This window comes from Mus caroli, chromosome 1 (assembly GCF_900094665.2).
Source record: "Mus caroli chromosome 1, CAROLI_EIJ_v1.1, whole genome shotgun sequence".
NCBI classification, from domain to species: Eukaryota; Metazoa; Chordata; class Mammalia; order Rodentia; family Muridae; genus Mus; species Mus caroli.
In genome coordinates this window covers 155,367,920-155,384,849 of record NC_034570.1, presented here as the reverse complement: position 1 = coordinate 155,384,849, position 16,930 = coordinate 155,367,920, and the positions used below count along the sequence as shown (strand labels likewise).

The 16,930-nt window shown below is 42.0% G+C and overlaps 1 protein-coding gene across 1 annotated transcript; it reads left to right on the top strand.

Annotated features, from left to right (window-relative positions):
- Positions 1–2,274: 2,274 nt before the first annotated feature.
- On the top strand, positions 2,275–6,176 carry LOC110303666 (lymphotactin). The gene is made up of 3 exons (XM_021174844.2): positions 2,275–2,454; positions 4,846–4,960; positions 5,871–6,176. Exons 1-3 carry the CDS (start codon positions 2,394–2,396, stop codon positions 6,037–6,039), a joined length of 345 nt encoding a protein of 114 aa, XP_021030503.1. The 5' UTR covers positions 2,275–2,393; the 3' UTR covers positions 6,040–6,176.
- The last annotated feature ends 10,754 nt before the right edge of the window (positions 6,177–16,930 follow it).

Here is a 16,930-nt window from a genome sequence, read left to right as displayed (position 1 = left end):
GGCTCCCGCCTGTCCCAGAAGCTGTCTGCCTCTGTGGTCCTCACTCTAACCTGTACAGACTAAGTTCAGCGGAGTCCCAGAGCCAAGATGGCGCTCCCTGCAGGGCAGGTCACTGTCCTCCGGCTCCACACGGTTACTTTTAAGCTAGAACATTTTATATTCCCTCTTATTAAAGAATGCATGATATTGTTACTGTACTCATAGCATTGTACAAGATTGCCTGCAATTATTTCTTCTGTCAACTGACAATGAGTGTCCTGTGACGAGTGCCACCCCTGTCTCTCTCAGCACTTGTTGACCATCACTCTACTCTCTCTTTCTATAGGAGCAGTTATTGCTGATAATGCCAAAAGAAATGTTGAAGTGCAGATCCTCCTACAACCCTGTTTTTCGTTCTTTTGAGAGAGGTGGGATTGCAGGATCACATGGCAGTTTTATTTTTTAGGTTTCCTGAGCCCTGCCACCCCATTCTCCATATTGGTTATACAGTAGTTTGCTTATTTATTTATTTATTTATTTATTTATTTATTTATTTATTTATTTATCTATTTATCTATTTATTTTATTTTTGTGAGACAGGATTTCTTTCTGTAGCCCTGGCTGTCCTAGAACTCTCTCTGTAGACCAGGCTGAACTCATACTCAGAGATCCACCTGCCTCCAGATGCTAGGATTAAAGGTATTTACCACACCACTCGGCTCAATAGTTTTAAGTTTTCTGAGGGCTCCATACAGTTCTCTATAAGGGTTATACTAACCAGCATTCCTATTAACAGTGCCCAAGACTTTCTCGAGCTAGTCTAAGATGTCATATTTGTATTTTAGAATCGGGACAACACACTGATTAGTCCATATGAGGCAGGAACAGTCATTTGAATAGCAAATGTGTTCAAGGTTTAAGTGGTACAGTTGTAGAAAGAGCTTAAAATACATTCTGAGAGTGCAGGTGAAGTCTGCTTGGCTTAACTGGCATTAATCAAAATTTTTTAGAGATTAATTTATGATCCTCATGGAAATATAAATTTATTTTATATCTCTAATATTAATGAAAAATCTTATAGAATATAGAGTATCAGTAAACATACTTTATTGATAACTATATAAACTAAGAAACAAAACTAAAATGGAATATCAGAAAGGTTGGTATAATCGATATACTTAAACTCTGTTGGAGACATTGCAAATGAAAACTATATTTTGGGAAGATTATATAAAGGTAGCAAGAGCTACAAGCACAGCAGTATGCCTTCTCCCACTATCCATCTTCCAAATTATTAATGGAATCAGGCCAGATTATACTATTGAAAAAAATAACCTTGTAGCTGTATCTGTGTCGTAGTAGCAGAGGAGGCTATTTAATGCATGTAAGCTTACTCAAAGTACAAGAGCAAAGACAGAAGAAACAGGAGCAGCTATTTAACTTTTTAATTTGCTGAAACAGCAATTGTCATGATCATGATTGTGTACATGAACACCCTTAGAAGGGAGATTTCTGGAACTTTTATTTTATTTATTTACTTGTATGTATTTGAGTCTACCTGAGCCTGTAGTCAGGTGCTCATGGAGATCAGAGGAGGCCATCAGATTCCCTGGAGCAGGAGTGATAAGTGACTGTGAAGTGCACAGATGCAGGTGCTGGGGATGGAACTCTTTTTTTTTTTTTTTTTTCTAAGATAAGATTGTAGAACAGCTTTTCAATAAGCTTAACCAGACCTGTGTATTTCTGTTTCCCCCAAACAGCAAGCATGCATAGAGACATGCTGTTGTTCCTCCTCCTGTTGAAGAAATGGGTGCAACCTGAGCAAGGCTAAGGAAGGAGGAGATGAAGAAGGAGAAGCCAGAACAGCAGTGAGCTCTTTGCTTTCCTGTGGAGTCAGGCAGGGCCACCGGGGGCTGATTTGTGGTTGTTGACGCCTTCAGTCCCAGGCAGCAGGTGGGATGGACCACCGTGACCACACCACCTCATTTCCGTTGCCCAGTTATCACACTGAGCCATGACACGGACTGGCTTCAGGATGGAAGATCCGACCTTAGCCTCACAACTGTAAAAAAAAAAAAAAAAAAAAAAAAAAAAAAAAAAAAAAAAGACAACTACACTTCATCTCATGCACACATTTAGTTTCACTGACACATTAACCACACAGGGAGAAGAAAAGGCCACAAGGTCTCATGTTGGTGTGAACAAGGCAAAGGAACTTGGGTTTAAATTTAAAAAAAAAAAAGAGAGAGAGAGAAAGAAAATATCATCATCATTGCAAAGACTTTCCGTGATTCCACACCCACCCCGAAAGCCCCTCGCAACCCAGGAAGTGTGCTGACCATTGAGGCTAATAAAAGGGGCTCCTGGGGAGTCTGCTCCACATTCTTCCTGCACAGCTCAGCGAGACCTCAGCCATGAGACCTCTCCTCCTGACTTTCCTGGGAGTCTGCTGCCTCACCCCATGGGTTGTGGAAGGTAAGCTGAGCAGATATTAATGGGATAAAGAAGAGGTGGGCTCATATGCTAGGTTTGACTTGGGTTTTGATTAGAATAACTGCTTTCTCCAGGTAAGCCTCATACTTCATATACAGAATGGGAAGTGCTAATTTCAACTCAGATAGTTTGGACTCATGTTTATTTATTTAAAGTTGAATATTATATCCTGTCTATATATCTCAACACTGTGAGCTGAAATTAAAATGGGATAATCTGATTTTTTTAAACTGATGATTACTTAAGCACATTAAATATCCTTAGAATGATATTTTTATTAATTCTGGCAATGATTGCAAATGAGTCTTGCTTTCGTTTACTTAAAATTGATTTGATAAATTATCAGACTCTTAGAGTTTCTTCACAGCGGGGAATGCGCTCAAAGGCATATGTTCAGAAGCAAATCAATGCTTTCTACTTGCAAAAGACAAGAAAAAGGTGACCAGAAGTTCATAACTTCATATCAAGAAAACCAATATTATTCTCAACTAAATAGAGGAGTCTGCCAATATTGTTGAGAATATTATAACTTATGATAGAGTTCTTGAGTTTGTAAGACAGCCTTTGATACTGAGAGTAACAGATAATTCACATTGACAAATGACAAACCTGAAAGATATTCCCAGGTAAGACACAAAAGCGCTGAGCTCATTGTTCGGCTGATGTTTCCTAAAAGGTCACCTTTTCCTACTGGCTGGAGTTGACTTACAGATCTATTTGTATTCTGTTCTGCACACTTAGACTATAATATTATAACTTTATCAGAGATTCTACATGGGCATAAAGGGAGTAAAGGAAACAGGCTGGAAATCCTTGACATTGGGTGAAAGCAGGAATATTGACAAAGAAAAAACCTTCAAGGATATTCTGTTAGGTTACATGCTGCTAAAGGAATGGCATTTTGAGTTGACAGGTGTCCTGGCCGGCTAGACTCAGGATATGGCAGGCCTGGAGGTGGTCTGTGAGAACTGGGGGAAGGGTGGTCTTGCTCTCAGTTTTGCAAGTTTTCTACTCGAAGGAGGTTTGGAAAGCTTTGGTGGTTTTTAGTGTATGCCAAATGGGACAAAAGTAAATTTGCTTTGACTTAATTCTGCAAATGGACCACCTAACATTGCTGAGAAACAGCAAGTTTGCCCTATTGGGCAGCCGTGTGCACTTGACACATAGAAATACCGTTCTTAATAGTGATGGAAACCGGAAAGAGACCAGAATTCCTTTTTCTATTGAGTCCAGAGTAGTTCAGCATAGGATGATATTGGCTGGGTAAAGAATGTTCAGGTTGGCGTTGAGAATGAAGGAGAGGAGCCGTAAGAAAAGCGGCGCAAGCAAACAGTCTCTAGTTGCTCATCATGGACAAATGGCTTCCTGTGGCGGCAACAGCAGAGTTCATCCTTGATTGTTATCAATGATGACTTGAGATCCTTCTGCAACTGTGAAGCACATAGCAGCAGCTCCAGCTAGGGAGGGCATTAACACGTAGATACTTTGCTTATTTGGGTTTTAACCAATTCCTAAGTCTCGTGGGCTCTCCTATGATCTTTCCTTGTGCAATGGAAAGTGGAGTTATGAACTTAAGAACTTAACTGGCCGTCTTGGTCCATCCCTCTGAGAAGAAATCCTGAGGAAACCCTTCCATACTGCGTTTCATATCTGCCTTATAAAATGGGAACATATCTATTTGTTCAGTCAGATGTGAACTGTATTCTGCCTTGAATGTTAGCTTCCCCGGTTCACTCTGCACCATGGCAATTTTTTACCTAATTCACAGCACAGTTAGTATCTGAAATGATTTGTGCTTCTCTACTTTCCTGGCTCCCTCACTGTGGCATGTACCCCATAAAACAGGGCCAGTGCCCATCTGAATCAGTGCCTTTGACATTTGGGACACAAAAATGACACCCTAAGTAAGTAGCTGTTGAGTGTGTCCCTGGGAAGTCTGCTGTCATAATTGTCTTAATGAAAATATACCAAGACCAATACCAACTTGTTACTGTGTATTTGTTTTTGACACAATGTTTCATCTACACAGTCCCGCCAAGCCCCAAACTCACTATGTAGGCCAGGCTGGCCCAGAACTCTTAGAGAGCCATCTGCCTCTGACCCCCAGTGTTGGGATTAAAGCAGTACCCCCATGCCTGTCCACCTTGTTACATTTACTATGAAATTCCTCAAACAACACTACTGATCTAACTTAGCCAGCCATTTATCATAATCTATAATGCACAAGCGACTCGGGTGCCAATATGAATTGTTTCCCCAAAGAAGCAAGTGGTGGTATACTCTGATCATGTGTTAGAGTGATTTAATAAATGGCTCAGACCCTGTCACTTGTTGAGTTAAAGCTTTATGTGTGTTTTCCTTTGCCTTCCCTAGGTGTGGGGACTGAAGTCCTAGAGGAGAGGATCTGTGTGAGCTTACAAACCCAGCGGCTGCCAGTTCAAAGAATCAAGACCTATACCATCAAGGAGGGAGCCATGAGAGCTGTAATGTGAGTGTCTACTCGAAGCTAAAGTGCGCCTCTCCTCTAGGAAAATGGGTCAGCGTGGAGGAAATCTTAGCTTAGTCAGTAGCTCATCCTCTTTATCTTGTCTTCTTACTGTCCTAGCTAATGACAATTATTTTTTTTTAAGATTTATTTATTGTTATATGTAAGTAGACTGTAGCTGTCTTCAGACACATGGGAAGAGGGTGTCAGATCTCATTATGGATGGTTGTGAGCCACCATATAGTTGCTGGGATTCGAACTCAGGACCTTTGGAAGAACAGTCATCTCTCTTGAGCCATCTCTCCAGCCCCCTAATGACAATTATTGAGAAAAGGAAAAGAATAGGACTCCCTTTTCTTCTTTTGCTCAATCTATGAGTCTACATACAACACAGATGAACATAGCATCCAGTTCTGATGGCCACCCCAGGCTAGGACTTACCCAAATAGCCACACAAATGTAGGATACTTATTATGTAGAGTGTCACACCTTATATGTGGCTGTACCTCATAGGAACACATTCAGAATTTGCTTACGTGGTACCCCTGTCCTCCAGAATCCTGTCTGCAGAAGGAAAATCTCTCTCCAATGCACACTTACCGAGTTTCACTCTTAGAGATGCACATAAACCATCTCCAATTCTCCCCCAGAGCTGAGTCGTTCTAGATGGGAGAAGGAAGCAAGGCTGGAACATGGAACTAGATGGTCCTAAGAGTTCAGTTTCCCTCCAGTATTTGAATTACAGTTACCAAGCTCTGGCTGTCACCTGAAGATCTGTCTTCCTTCCTAAAGCAGACAGCAGAATGAGGGCGCTCATGGATGGTTGTGAAAGATGGCTTCTTCTGCCAAATTTATGCACAAATCCTCTTTCATTGGACAATATGGCTAACATTATCTTTTCTTTACATTATAGTTTTGTCACCAAACGAGGACTAAAAATTTGTGCTGATCCAGAAGCCAAATGGGTGAAAACAGCGATCAAGACTGTGGATGGCAGGGCCAGTACCAGAAAGAACATGGCTGAAACTGTTCCCACAGGAGCCCAGAGGTCCACCAGCACAGCGATAACCCTGACTGGGTAACAGCCTCCAGGACAATGTTTCCTCACTCATTAAGCAGCTCATCTCAGTTCCCAAACCCATTGCACGAATATTTTTATTTTTAATGACATTCACATTCATTTCAAATGTTATAAGTAATAAATATTTATTATTGATGATGGCCCTATATTTGATTTATTATATAAAGGGAAAGGTCTTATTTATCATTTGTTTTATTTCTCTCTCATTGATCTCTCTGTCTCTTCTCTCTCTCCTTGTCTCTATCTCTCTGTCTCTCTCTGTATGTTTCTCTCTCTCTCTCAGATCTCTGGTCTCCACAATGAAAAACATTTGGATCAGTGTTTGTTAGAGACGGAAGCTGCCTCCATCGTTCTTAAGTTCAGCTTGTAACAGTCTCCAAAAACAAGTTACAGGGTTTTGCTGTGCCAGTGACAACTCTCGATCTATTTCAGTTTCCTAGTAGAGTATTATTTATAAAAGTGTTGAGAAATCATCCAGCTGTCCCCAGTTCCCACTTTGAGAGATAAAAGCTCAGAAAGAGGCTCTGCTCAGGCTTGACTTCAGGCAGATTCTCTTACCTCTTGGTAGGCTGTTCACGTAAAAGTCAATGCTTTGTGAATTAGGCAATAACCTCCGGTTACCATTGTCTAAACTCCACGTTACTACCTATGGGCTCCTAATACTCCCAAACATTGTCACATGGAGCCTCTCTCAATGATCTGGCTCCATTTTATGGTTCTAGTATCCAAGAAGCCGATGAAGAACAAAAACTGGCCTTATCCTTGTAGTTGAGTTGAAGAAGAATTCTGGAGGAGACACTGAGCGATAAATACTAAGAGCCTTTAGACAGAGTAGACCAGAGATCCAGAGTAGAAACCATAAACTGTCACCTCTCAGCAAAAGGTCTGGTCATCTATTCTTTTCGCTTGTCATTGGTCCACTGTGATTTTTTCTTATTTTTTTTTTGTTTGTATTTTCTTTTTTTTTTAATTTATTTTTCTTATTAGGTATTTTCCTCGTTTACATTTTCAATGCTATCCCAAAAGTCCCCCATACCCACCCTCCCAATCCCCTACCCACCCACTCCCCCTTTTTGGCCCTGGGGTTCCCCTGTACTGGGGCATATAAAGTTTGCAAGTCCAATGGGCCTTTCTTTGCAGTGATGGCCGACTAGGCCATCTTTTGATACATATGCACCTAGAGACAAGAGCTCCGGGGTACTGGTTAGTTCATATTGTTGTTCCACCTATAGGGTTGCAGTTTTTCAAAGATGTGTTCAAGAAGACAAGAGCGTAACAAGTAGCAACACCTTTCTTAGGAGATAGAAAACTAACAAGGTCACAGAAGATGGACAGAGTGATTTCTTTACTTTTAAAAATAGTTTATTAATTCATTTTTAATTTATGTGTGTATGTGCCTTGGTGAGGTTATGTGGACCACATGTATACAGATGTCTAGGAAGACAAGAGAGCATCAGACCCCCTAGAATTGAAGTTACAGTGATGCCTGATGCTGGTAAATGAACCCGGACCCTCTGGAAAACCAGCAAGTGCCTTACAACTGCACCATCTCTTGATCTCTGATTTTCTGCTTGAATTATATATTATGCTTTCTGAATGACTCCTAGTCCCTAGAGGATCATAATAGTAACGAGATTAACAACTGAAATAAATATTGTTTGATTTCTCAGTTTTAAAGATTTTTGCTTACCAGATATTTTGGTTTTAATAAGTAATGAAGAACACTTTCTTGCTTAGCTAATGATGGTTCACTTAATCACAAAACAACAGACATAAAAAAAAAGATTCATTAGCTTTCCTAAGGGTCTTTGATCATTGCTAGGCAGAATTCAGATTGAACAGTTGGAAATGAGGCTCTGTGTTTGAACTGTTGTTCTGCATTCTCTTCAGAAGTCAGTTCCCCTGAGACCTTACTATACAAGAAGGCATAATGACCAGATGACTTAAGTAGACACAGTATTCTTATTTATTCTTATGTTACCCCCTTACTTACTTCATAATTAGTTTATTAAATTACCACTTACTGAGGGGCTTATATGTCCCAGAGCTGAAAATCTAGCAGCAAGCAGAAAAAGTCCCTCTTCATTTTGATAATTTCTCCCCTTTCCCTTACTCGGGAACTGGGGCCTTCCTTCCCCTACTCCTCGAGCCTCTGCATCCCCAGGCCTTTGCAGATCATAGCAGTGCAGAGGTAAAACCAGACATCTGTCTCTGGTCCCACAACTATAGGAAGCTTGTAGTGTGATAACAAAAACATATCCAGAGCAAGAGCCTTGGGTGCACTGGAGCAAATTTGTTAAGATCTTAGCATATAGGGAAGATCAGAGCAGCTTTTATCCTGGAAATAACCCAAGACCAGAGGGATGAGACAATTGTCAGGCTCCAGTACATTCCTGGCGAGGCAAACAAATAGCACGCATGAAAGACTAATGGGGAGAAAGATCTTGATGTGCTAGGGAGGTTGAGGCATTTGCTATACCCAAGAAACAAAATGGAGGCTACACAGCAATTCACAGGGGCAAAGGGAAGTCAGAGAGACAGTGAACACCCAGGAAGGCCCTGTCTCTGAGACCACTTCATTTAAAGTCTATGGTGTGTGTGTGTGGGGGGGTGAGATTCTACTGGTTGATTGGTGGAAAGCAGATTATCAAGAGCAAGACAAGAGCTAAGAAGACAAAAGCAGGTGACTCTGGACTTAGCGACCTTTGAGCTTGACCTGGTGGGCTCAGCTGTGCTCTACGCCAAGTGCCCAAGTAAACAACTCCTCTCCAGTTTTCTCTGCTGCTGAGAACCAGGACCAGGGCACAAGAAAATCACACTTATGGGGTTTATCTTAGGGTTTGCATTATTTGCTGGCTAGGCTAATATCAGAACTGTAGACAAAAACGGGAGCTAATTACCTATCTGAAGTAGCAATTAAGAATGAGAAAGAATACTTGCCACGTTAGTGCACTTATAGAGAATCCTAACACAGCCTACTTTGATTTATTAAGTTCCAGAGTGTTTGTTGAGCTCCTGCAGAGTGTGTGGGAATAGGATCTACTCAGCTGGACAGTGACAACAAAGGACTGTGACAGTCACCAAAGTCATTCTTAGTTGGGTATCTCAGACAACCAAACTCAAGACTTCTCTCATCTGATGGTATTTGTCCAGATTAGCTTCCCCCAAGGGCCTAGTCAGTTCCTGGGCTTATCTCTATTATTGCTTACATTTCCCTGAAATATCATTCTATTTGATTTGTCTTAGGAGTTGAAGTTGGGGCTGTGTACTTGATATCTACCTAATATATAGTATAATATCTGATCATGCTAGGTTTCCAGTAAGTTTCTATGACTATAAACTTTTATGAATATAAACTCACATGCACACACACACACACACCTGTCTAATAAGTGCTCAATGCTTAATGGTTGAAAACCCACAAAGGAACGAGCTTAATCTTGGGATATGACTCAGATTTTATAACTGAGAAAATGACATAGGTAAGATCTATAGAATAAGAATTTACAGAATGTTGGATTTTTTTTTAAGGTTCTGTGCAGAAGAGATGACATAAGAATTGTGCCTTTAAGCCAGAAAGGGAATTTGCCAGGAATAAATGGCGGGGTGGATATCTTTGCCAGAAGAACTGCAGTAAAAAAATTGTGGAGGCACCTGAGGGAAACTGCTTCTGGGTGAGAGGGGTAGAAAGCACAGAGAGGAAGAGTAGGTTGAAGTCAGATTTCAAAGGTCCTGAGGGACAGGGTGGGGTTAGGGGTGGGGGCGGGGGCGGGGGGCAGGGGTAGGGGGAAAGGGGCTCAGAGGACAACATGATGCATCCAAGTTTAGAATAGTCACTTAGAGTAGTAGTTCTCAACCTATGGGTCGCGACCCCAACAACCCTTTCATGGGAGTCACCCAAGACCATCGGAAAACACAGATATTTACAATTTGATTCATAACAGTAGCAACATTTGCAGTCATGAAGGCTTTTTTTTTCTTTTCTTAATATTTTCTGGTTGCAGGGTCACCACAAGATAAAGAACTGTATTAAAGGTTCGCAGCATTAGGAGTTGCGAACTACTGACTTAGAAGAAGGTAGGAAATGGTTGAGAACAATGGGAACTGATAGTGCATTGGTCTGCGCTGGAGTCAGGGAGAGGTTAGGGATATGTGCAAGGCGGCGATGGTCTGGCTACCTACTGGCCGGGCAGTGAGCTTGATAAACTGAGGCTCTTTTGAGGTTTGCAGCTCGGGTGAGTGGTTAAGAAACAGCACAGCTGATTGGTAAGATTTTGGTCTAATTTCTGCTTGGGTTCTGGTGAGCCCCTTGGAAACTATAATCACCAGGAAGAGGGAGACAAGAAAGGAGAGTGCTGTGGAGAAAAGCACTGTGTATTGTAGTGACAATTTTGGAATTTTGATTTCTTTAAAAACCACCGAAGTATTATGAGACTGTGCTTTCATTTTAATCCCAGATGTAGGGATGCAGGGCTGCTTTGGACTGTCCGCAGCTGACTGTGATTTACCTTGTGCTCGAGCAGAGGTGTGGTTTTGCCAGCTGCAGAGAGTTTCTGTGATAGCGTGACAAGTGGAATTCTGGGGACTTTTCAGAGGGTGTTTAAATGGTATGGCCCCGGGAGGCGGTGGTTCTTGGTCATTTAGGGAGGTTGGTTGCAGTTTGTTAGTAGCTGTGGTTAAAGAAGAAGCAAAAGGAAAGAAATCAGATTCAAGGATTTTCCTAGTTCCTCCCTCCCCTCTATCCTTGTTTCTTTCATATCTAGTGTTAGGGAGTAAAATGGAGGGGAGTAGATAAAGGCTGGGAAAAAGAAGAACCCATAAAGTAGGCGAAGACCAGCTACACTGTATCAGCTTGATATGCACGCAATCCAGACAAAGCCCAAGCTACATTTTTTTTTTAATTTCCCTATGACAGGCAATCCTTTTTTAGATGAACGGGCTAAAAAAAAAAAAAAAAAAAAAACTGAATATCTTTGAAACTCTTGATGCCCTTTGGGGGTTGGGAGACAGGGACATACAAATGAAAAAAGTATCCACTGGTGAGTCACCGGCACTATTTTAGAAGGGATTTGTCACACAGCAGTGGGAGGCAGACAGGAGCCAAGAGATGAATCTGTAATGAGAGAAAAGACAAATGAGGTGAAGGCAAAGGCTTGGGATGGGCATCTGGGATGCAGGCGGGTGGGGGGATTGTAGGGAGGAGGAGGATGGGAAGGAGGGGCCCCAGGACTTGAATCCCTCCCTTTGGTGGGAGCTAGTATACATTAGAACGGAGACTGGGAGACCTGAGGGTGAAAGGCAGGAGATGTGTCAAATGTGGCAAACCGTGTTGCTCATACTGAATAATCATCCTTCTCTTTGATTCTGATCTGCCCTCCACGGGCTCATTATGGAAGACTTGGTTGCCAGCTGGTAGGTTTTGGGGACGTGATTGCATTCATAGGGTTCTGACCTAATGAATGGGTTAACCTCTTGATGAACTCATCCTACTGTGACATTGGGAGGTGTTTAAAATTAGAAAGATGCATCTTGTGACCTGACCCTCATTTCTGCTTCCTTCTGGGTCACCACGACATGATCGGCTGTCACTACACTCTATTCCATAATAACTGTCCCACCTCAGATGCCAGGTAATGGAGCCGATGAGCCATGTACTGCAACTATGAAACAAAAAATGCTCTTCTTACTTTAAGTTATTTCAAATAGTTGGTCTTCAGGATTAAAACATAAATAAAAGTAGCATATTCCTGAAGTTTGGGGCGTTGCTCAGGAAGTTTGGGTTTTTGTCAAGATGGCGAAGAGAAGTTTCACATTGTAACATGAAGAAATAAAGATTCCATGGCCAGAGTGAGGTGCTAGTCTTACTAAATGTGGTGGGAAGGAAGAGTGGAGCCCTTTCTCTGAATAGATTGAATGGGGGGTGTGGGTAAAGGAGAGGTGAAAAGAGAACTGGACAAACTATATCAGACTTCTCTCGACTTCTGTGTGCTATTGTGTAGCACATGTTTTATCCTGCCCTGAATTGTAGATGTTACTGGAAGTTCTTGGTTTAGTAATCTATACTTACAACAAGGCCTTCCCGTGGTCTCTGCTCAACTCTGTTGTTACATTAGAGATACACACAGGACTGCTGGCATGGCCTCCAAGGAGTCCTTTAGATAGTAGCTGTGTATGGACACAGACCTAAGAGCAGAAAAGACAAAGGACACTGATAACCATAGAGTAAGTGGAGTGGAGTAAGGGCGATTGTACATTTTTTAAAAGACTCTGACAGAGATGCTGCTCTCTAGTTTGGGAAGATTCATGTTGCAATGAAGGGCAACTTCATACAAGACCTATAGTGTTGGGCTTTGAGGTATATATCACTTGTACTAGTTAGGATTGCTGTTGCTACCGTGAAAAAGCATGACAAAAAGAAAGGGTTTATTTCCATGTTGTAGTATATCACTTAAGGAAGCTAGACAGGAACACAAACAGGGCAGGATCCTAGAGGCAGGAGCTGATGCAGAGGCCTTTGATGGATGCTGTTTACTGGCTTGCTCCTCATGGCTTGCTCAGCCTGTTTTCATATAGAACTCAGATCTACCAGTCCAGGGATGACACCACCCACAATGGGCTGGGCCCTCCTCCATCAATCACTACTTAAGGCAATGCCCTACAGGCTTGCTTACAGATTGATCTTATGGAGGCATTTTCTTAATTGAGAGTCCTTCATCTCATATGACTTTAGCTTGTGTCAAGTTAACATAAAACTAGCCAGCACAATTACTAAATGGACAGAAAGGAGAAAGTGTTTGTTTATACATTGGTGCCATTAACTTGACATCTGGAGTCGATAAAATCCCTGATGTTGTTACTTAACTTATGGGATCAGAAAGTTGATTATTAGTATAATGTCACAATTATCTGAATTATTTTTGTGGTTCTTCTTACTATTCTTCTTTGATAGCCGGGCATGGTGGCGCACGCCTTTAATCCCAGCACTTGGGAGGCAGAGGCAGACGAATTTCTGAGTTCGAGGCTAGCCTGGTCTACAGAGTGAGTTCCAGGACAGCCAGGACTATACATAGAAACCCTGTCTTGAAAAAACAAAACAAAACAAAAACAAAAAAGACAAAAAAAAACTATTCTTCTTTGACTGATATTTCCCTAAGTTACTAGCATTTGATAATGCTCACACTTTATGTCATGTGTGTTTGGAAGAAGCTGTGTTGAGTCTCAAGGAATCAGAATTAATAAAAAATTGATGGTTAGCAGCAGATGTTTCTCATAGCTGCAATTCAGACCAGCAATCTTTTCATATTTGTCAGTGAAGCTGTGCTTATTTGTATTCTGTATGCTTACATTTGTATCAAAAAGGAATATATTGTTCTGTTTTGAAACTGAAATGGCCCCCAAAGCTCACTTTGGGGTTGCTAAAGGGAGTGATAAAATCCTGGCCCCTCATGGAGCTGTGCTCAGAGATGAAACCTTTCAGAGGGAGAAGGGTCCTGAGAGCTCTGATCCCATTAGTAGCTTAGTTCACAATAAATAATCAAATTGGAAGGTGATTGAAACATGGTAGGTAGGAGCTAGATGGAAGGAGTAAGTAATTGCATTTGAAGGGTGTATTTGATCCCAGTTTTCTGCCTTTTTGGCTTTTTGTTGCTGTGAGATAGACAGCTTTGTTCCACCGAGCACTCCTTACCTTGACATTTTGCCATATCGCAATCCAGAAAAGGAGGCCCAGTAGCCATGGGCCCAGTAGCCTCTGAAGCTATGGGGCAAATGAAACTCTCTTCTTTATGTTGATTTTCTCAGATTCTGTGTCATAGTGACAGGAAACTGACCGGTAGAACTACAAAGGCCCGGGTTTTCTGTGATAGATTGGCATTGGCTGACACAGGAGGCGGTGGATGTCAGAGTCTCCAGCAATCTGCATGCTGTGGCTGATCAGAAACCAGTTGCACAGGGCTGCTTAGGTCATACAGTTTATCTATTTCTGACACATGTATGCTTTCTAACATGCATATGGTATTTTTCCAAAGACTCAAAAAAGATTGTCGCTTTACTCACTGTGGTTTCACTATGCTCAAGACTGGAATTCATCAAGGTTTAGGGTAGTTAGAAATATAGAGAGCTCATTTTGAGTCGTATTTACTTTGAAAAAAATACCATGACATTAGCATGCTATTAATCATAGTCTCCTGTGTGTTCAGGTAAACCATTGAATTGTGGGTAAAGATGAAGGATTAAACAGTCTTTTTCTTTTTACTCGCCGATGTGTTTCTCCATTTGTCTTGTCAGTACAGATCAAGGTCAGCAAACACAAGAAAATTGCACACAACTGAAAAGGTCCCAGCACACCCCACAGGTACATTATCTTGATGTCCTGAAAGTAAGAAATACCGAGTGTGCTTGTCTACACGTGTCTGTTGGATGTAGATTAATCCACTGAAGTTTCGCGGCAAAAGGCAGGAGAGATGAGTCAGGAAGAGCAGAGATGGTAATGCTTGCAGATAAAGACAAAAGGACATAAGCAGCTTGTCCTGAGCTACAGTCAAGATAAAGATTCAGTCATGATGTCTGTTTGGACATGCGTGCTGCACCATGCAGGCCAGGTCAGGAGGCAGCTCTTGGGACTCAACATCTCTTGCCACCTTTACAGCAGTGTGGGGCATTGAACTCAAGTCATTAAGCTTGCAAGCCACAAGAACCTTTGCCCACAGCCATCTTGCTGGCCCATAGTTTCCCCATTATGCTGCATTAAGTATTTACTGTAGTTTGAAGGTTTATGTATTTTTATGTGTAGCAGTGCTTTGATTGCATATAGGTAATGCAGACTACCCATGTGTCTGGTGCTCATCGAGTCCAGAGTTGGGCACTGGATCTTTTGGAACTGGCCGTACTGCCATTTGAGTTTTGGAAACCAAACTCAGGCCTTCGGTGAGAACAGCAAGCACTCGTAACTGCTGAGCTGTCTCTAGCTCTGTATTTATCATGTTTATAAGCAGAAAAGATGTAAATGGGAGTTTCCTAACATAAGCCACCACATGCCTATATTGAGTCCCCACTGTTTACAAAGCAGAATGCCAGGTACCTTGGACCGCGGAGATAGTCAGTAAACCCTTCCCACTGATTTGGGACCTCCTCCTCTGTCTTTCTCAGAAACTGGGGTGGGATAGGTTTTGCTCACCTTCAGAAGAACTGCAGCAGCTCTTACATTGTATTTTCTCTTGAGACACCAGAAAAGATTCTGTGTTTGAAGCTTTGAGGACCTAAGACCCAGAAGGTCATGTACAACAATGGGGAAGTAAATCCCTCTTAGACAGCAGAGCCAGGGCTGTGGGGAGAGTAGAGCTGACCCAGGGCGCACGAAGCTGCAGTGAGTTCTGATAACAGCTACTGCCAAGGCTGACTTCTTACTCTCTGTCAGAATGTAGTTTCTTTTGTTCTCTTGTTGAGAAAGAGTGCATGATGTCAACCTTAGCCTTAAATAGCAGGGAGACTCTGAGAGGTATCCTGGGAGAGGAACCCTTGAGATGCCTCATGAATATTCTGCAAAGAACTAAACTATTTTATAAAGATGGTTGTAGGTTAAGAACAGGAAAATGATCTCTTTTGGCAGAGAATACAGTAACACTGAAGTATATAATCATCTTTTCTTTATCAGCTATGATTATGAGGATATATATATATATATATATATATATCCTCATGTTAGATTTATGCCAAGCTCCTACTTAGGGCTGGGGTTGGCTGGTTGAAGGATGCTCACTCTTGGCCCAGTGGTAACTATAGTGATGACTTTCAGCTTCAGCTCCATTATCTTATCCTTCATTTTCTAGAACCCAGGTGAGGAGATAAAGAAAAATGATTTTTCCTATGTATCTATGGAATTAGTAGATCATGGAGGTCATCTTCCATATCGGACTCTCTTTGTAGATTCAAGACTTAGTACAAGGACAGCCTTCCCATGGAAACCTACTTGTGGCTTCCTAAGTTTTGGGGAGGTGGACCACACATGCTCTCATTATTATGGGAGGTGTCCTTTCTTTTTCTTTTTTTTCTCCATGGTTGGGATGTCTTAGGATCACTGTGTCTGTGGAATATCTATATGTTGTAGCTATTGAATATATGAAGGGACTGGGAAGGCAGCTTACAGTGCAGACAAGAAGATCTTAGTTAGAGCTCAGAGCCCATCGCAAAAAGCCACTTGATGGGGAATGGCCTTGGAGTCCCAGCACAGAAGAGAAACAGGCAGGAGGGTCTTTAAGGCTTGCTGGCTAGACACCTTAGCATACTCAGTTAGCACCAGACTAATAGGAGAACCTGTCTCAGTAAAGATGTGTCGTTCCTGAGGAATTCCCTCTGGCCAACACATATATACACACACGCACACACATGCACACACACATGAATAACATGTAAGTAGGAAGACACTGAAGAACAGAGTACCTCCACATGTAATGAGAGCAGACTAAATTATAACTTTTTATTACATTTTATGTTTACAGATTTAAGCAAAGATGTAATATTAAAAGGGTAGTTCTCTACACAGCCCACAGAGTCAACTAAGCAGGGCTCATAGGGGCTCACAGATACTGAAGCAGCAAGTGGGTCTGCACTAGGTCTTCTGCATACATGTTGTGGGGGTTTAGCTTGGTGTTTTTATGGGAGTCTGAACAGTGCGAGTGGGGGCTGTGTCTCTTTTGCCTGCTCTTGGGACCATTTTCCTCCTACTGGATTGTCTCATCCAGCCTTGCATCTTGTGCTAGGTCGGTATCACTGGGAGGCCTGCTCTTTTCTAAAGGGAAATGGAAGAGTGGATCTGGAGGGTGAGAAGAGATGGGGAGGGAACTGGGAGGAATGGAAGGAGAAAAGGTGGGAGACGGGAGGGAAGGAGGGAGGGA

Excerpts from the sequence above, each read along its gene's own strand:
- LOC110303666 (XM_021174844.2), top strand. The coding sequence starts at position 2,394 with ATGAGACCTCTCCTCCTGACTTTCCTGGGAGTCTGCTGCCTCACCCCA. Across the intron at positions 2,455-4,845 it reads CACCCCATGGGTTGTGGAAG|GTGTGGGGACTGAAGTCCTA; the intron begins GTAAGCTGAGCA and ends TGCCTTCCCTAG. Across the intron at positions 4,961-5,870 it reads GGAGCCATGAGAGCTGTAAT|TTTTGTCACCAAACGAGGAC; the intron begins GTGAGTGTCTAC and ends TTTACATTATAG.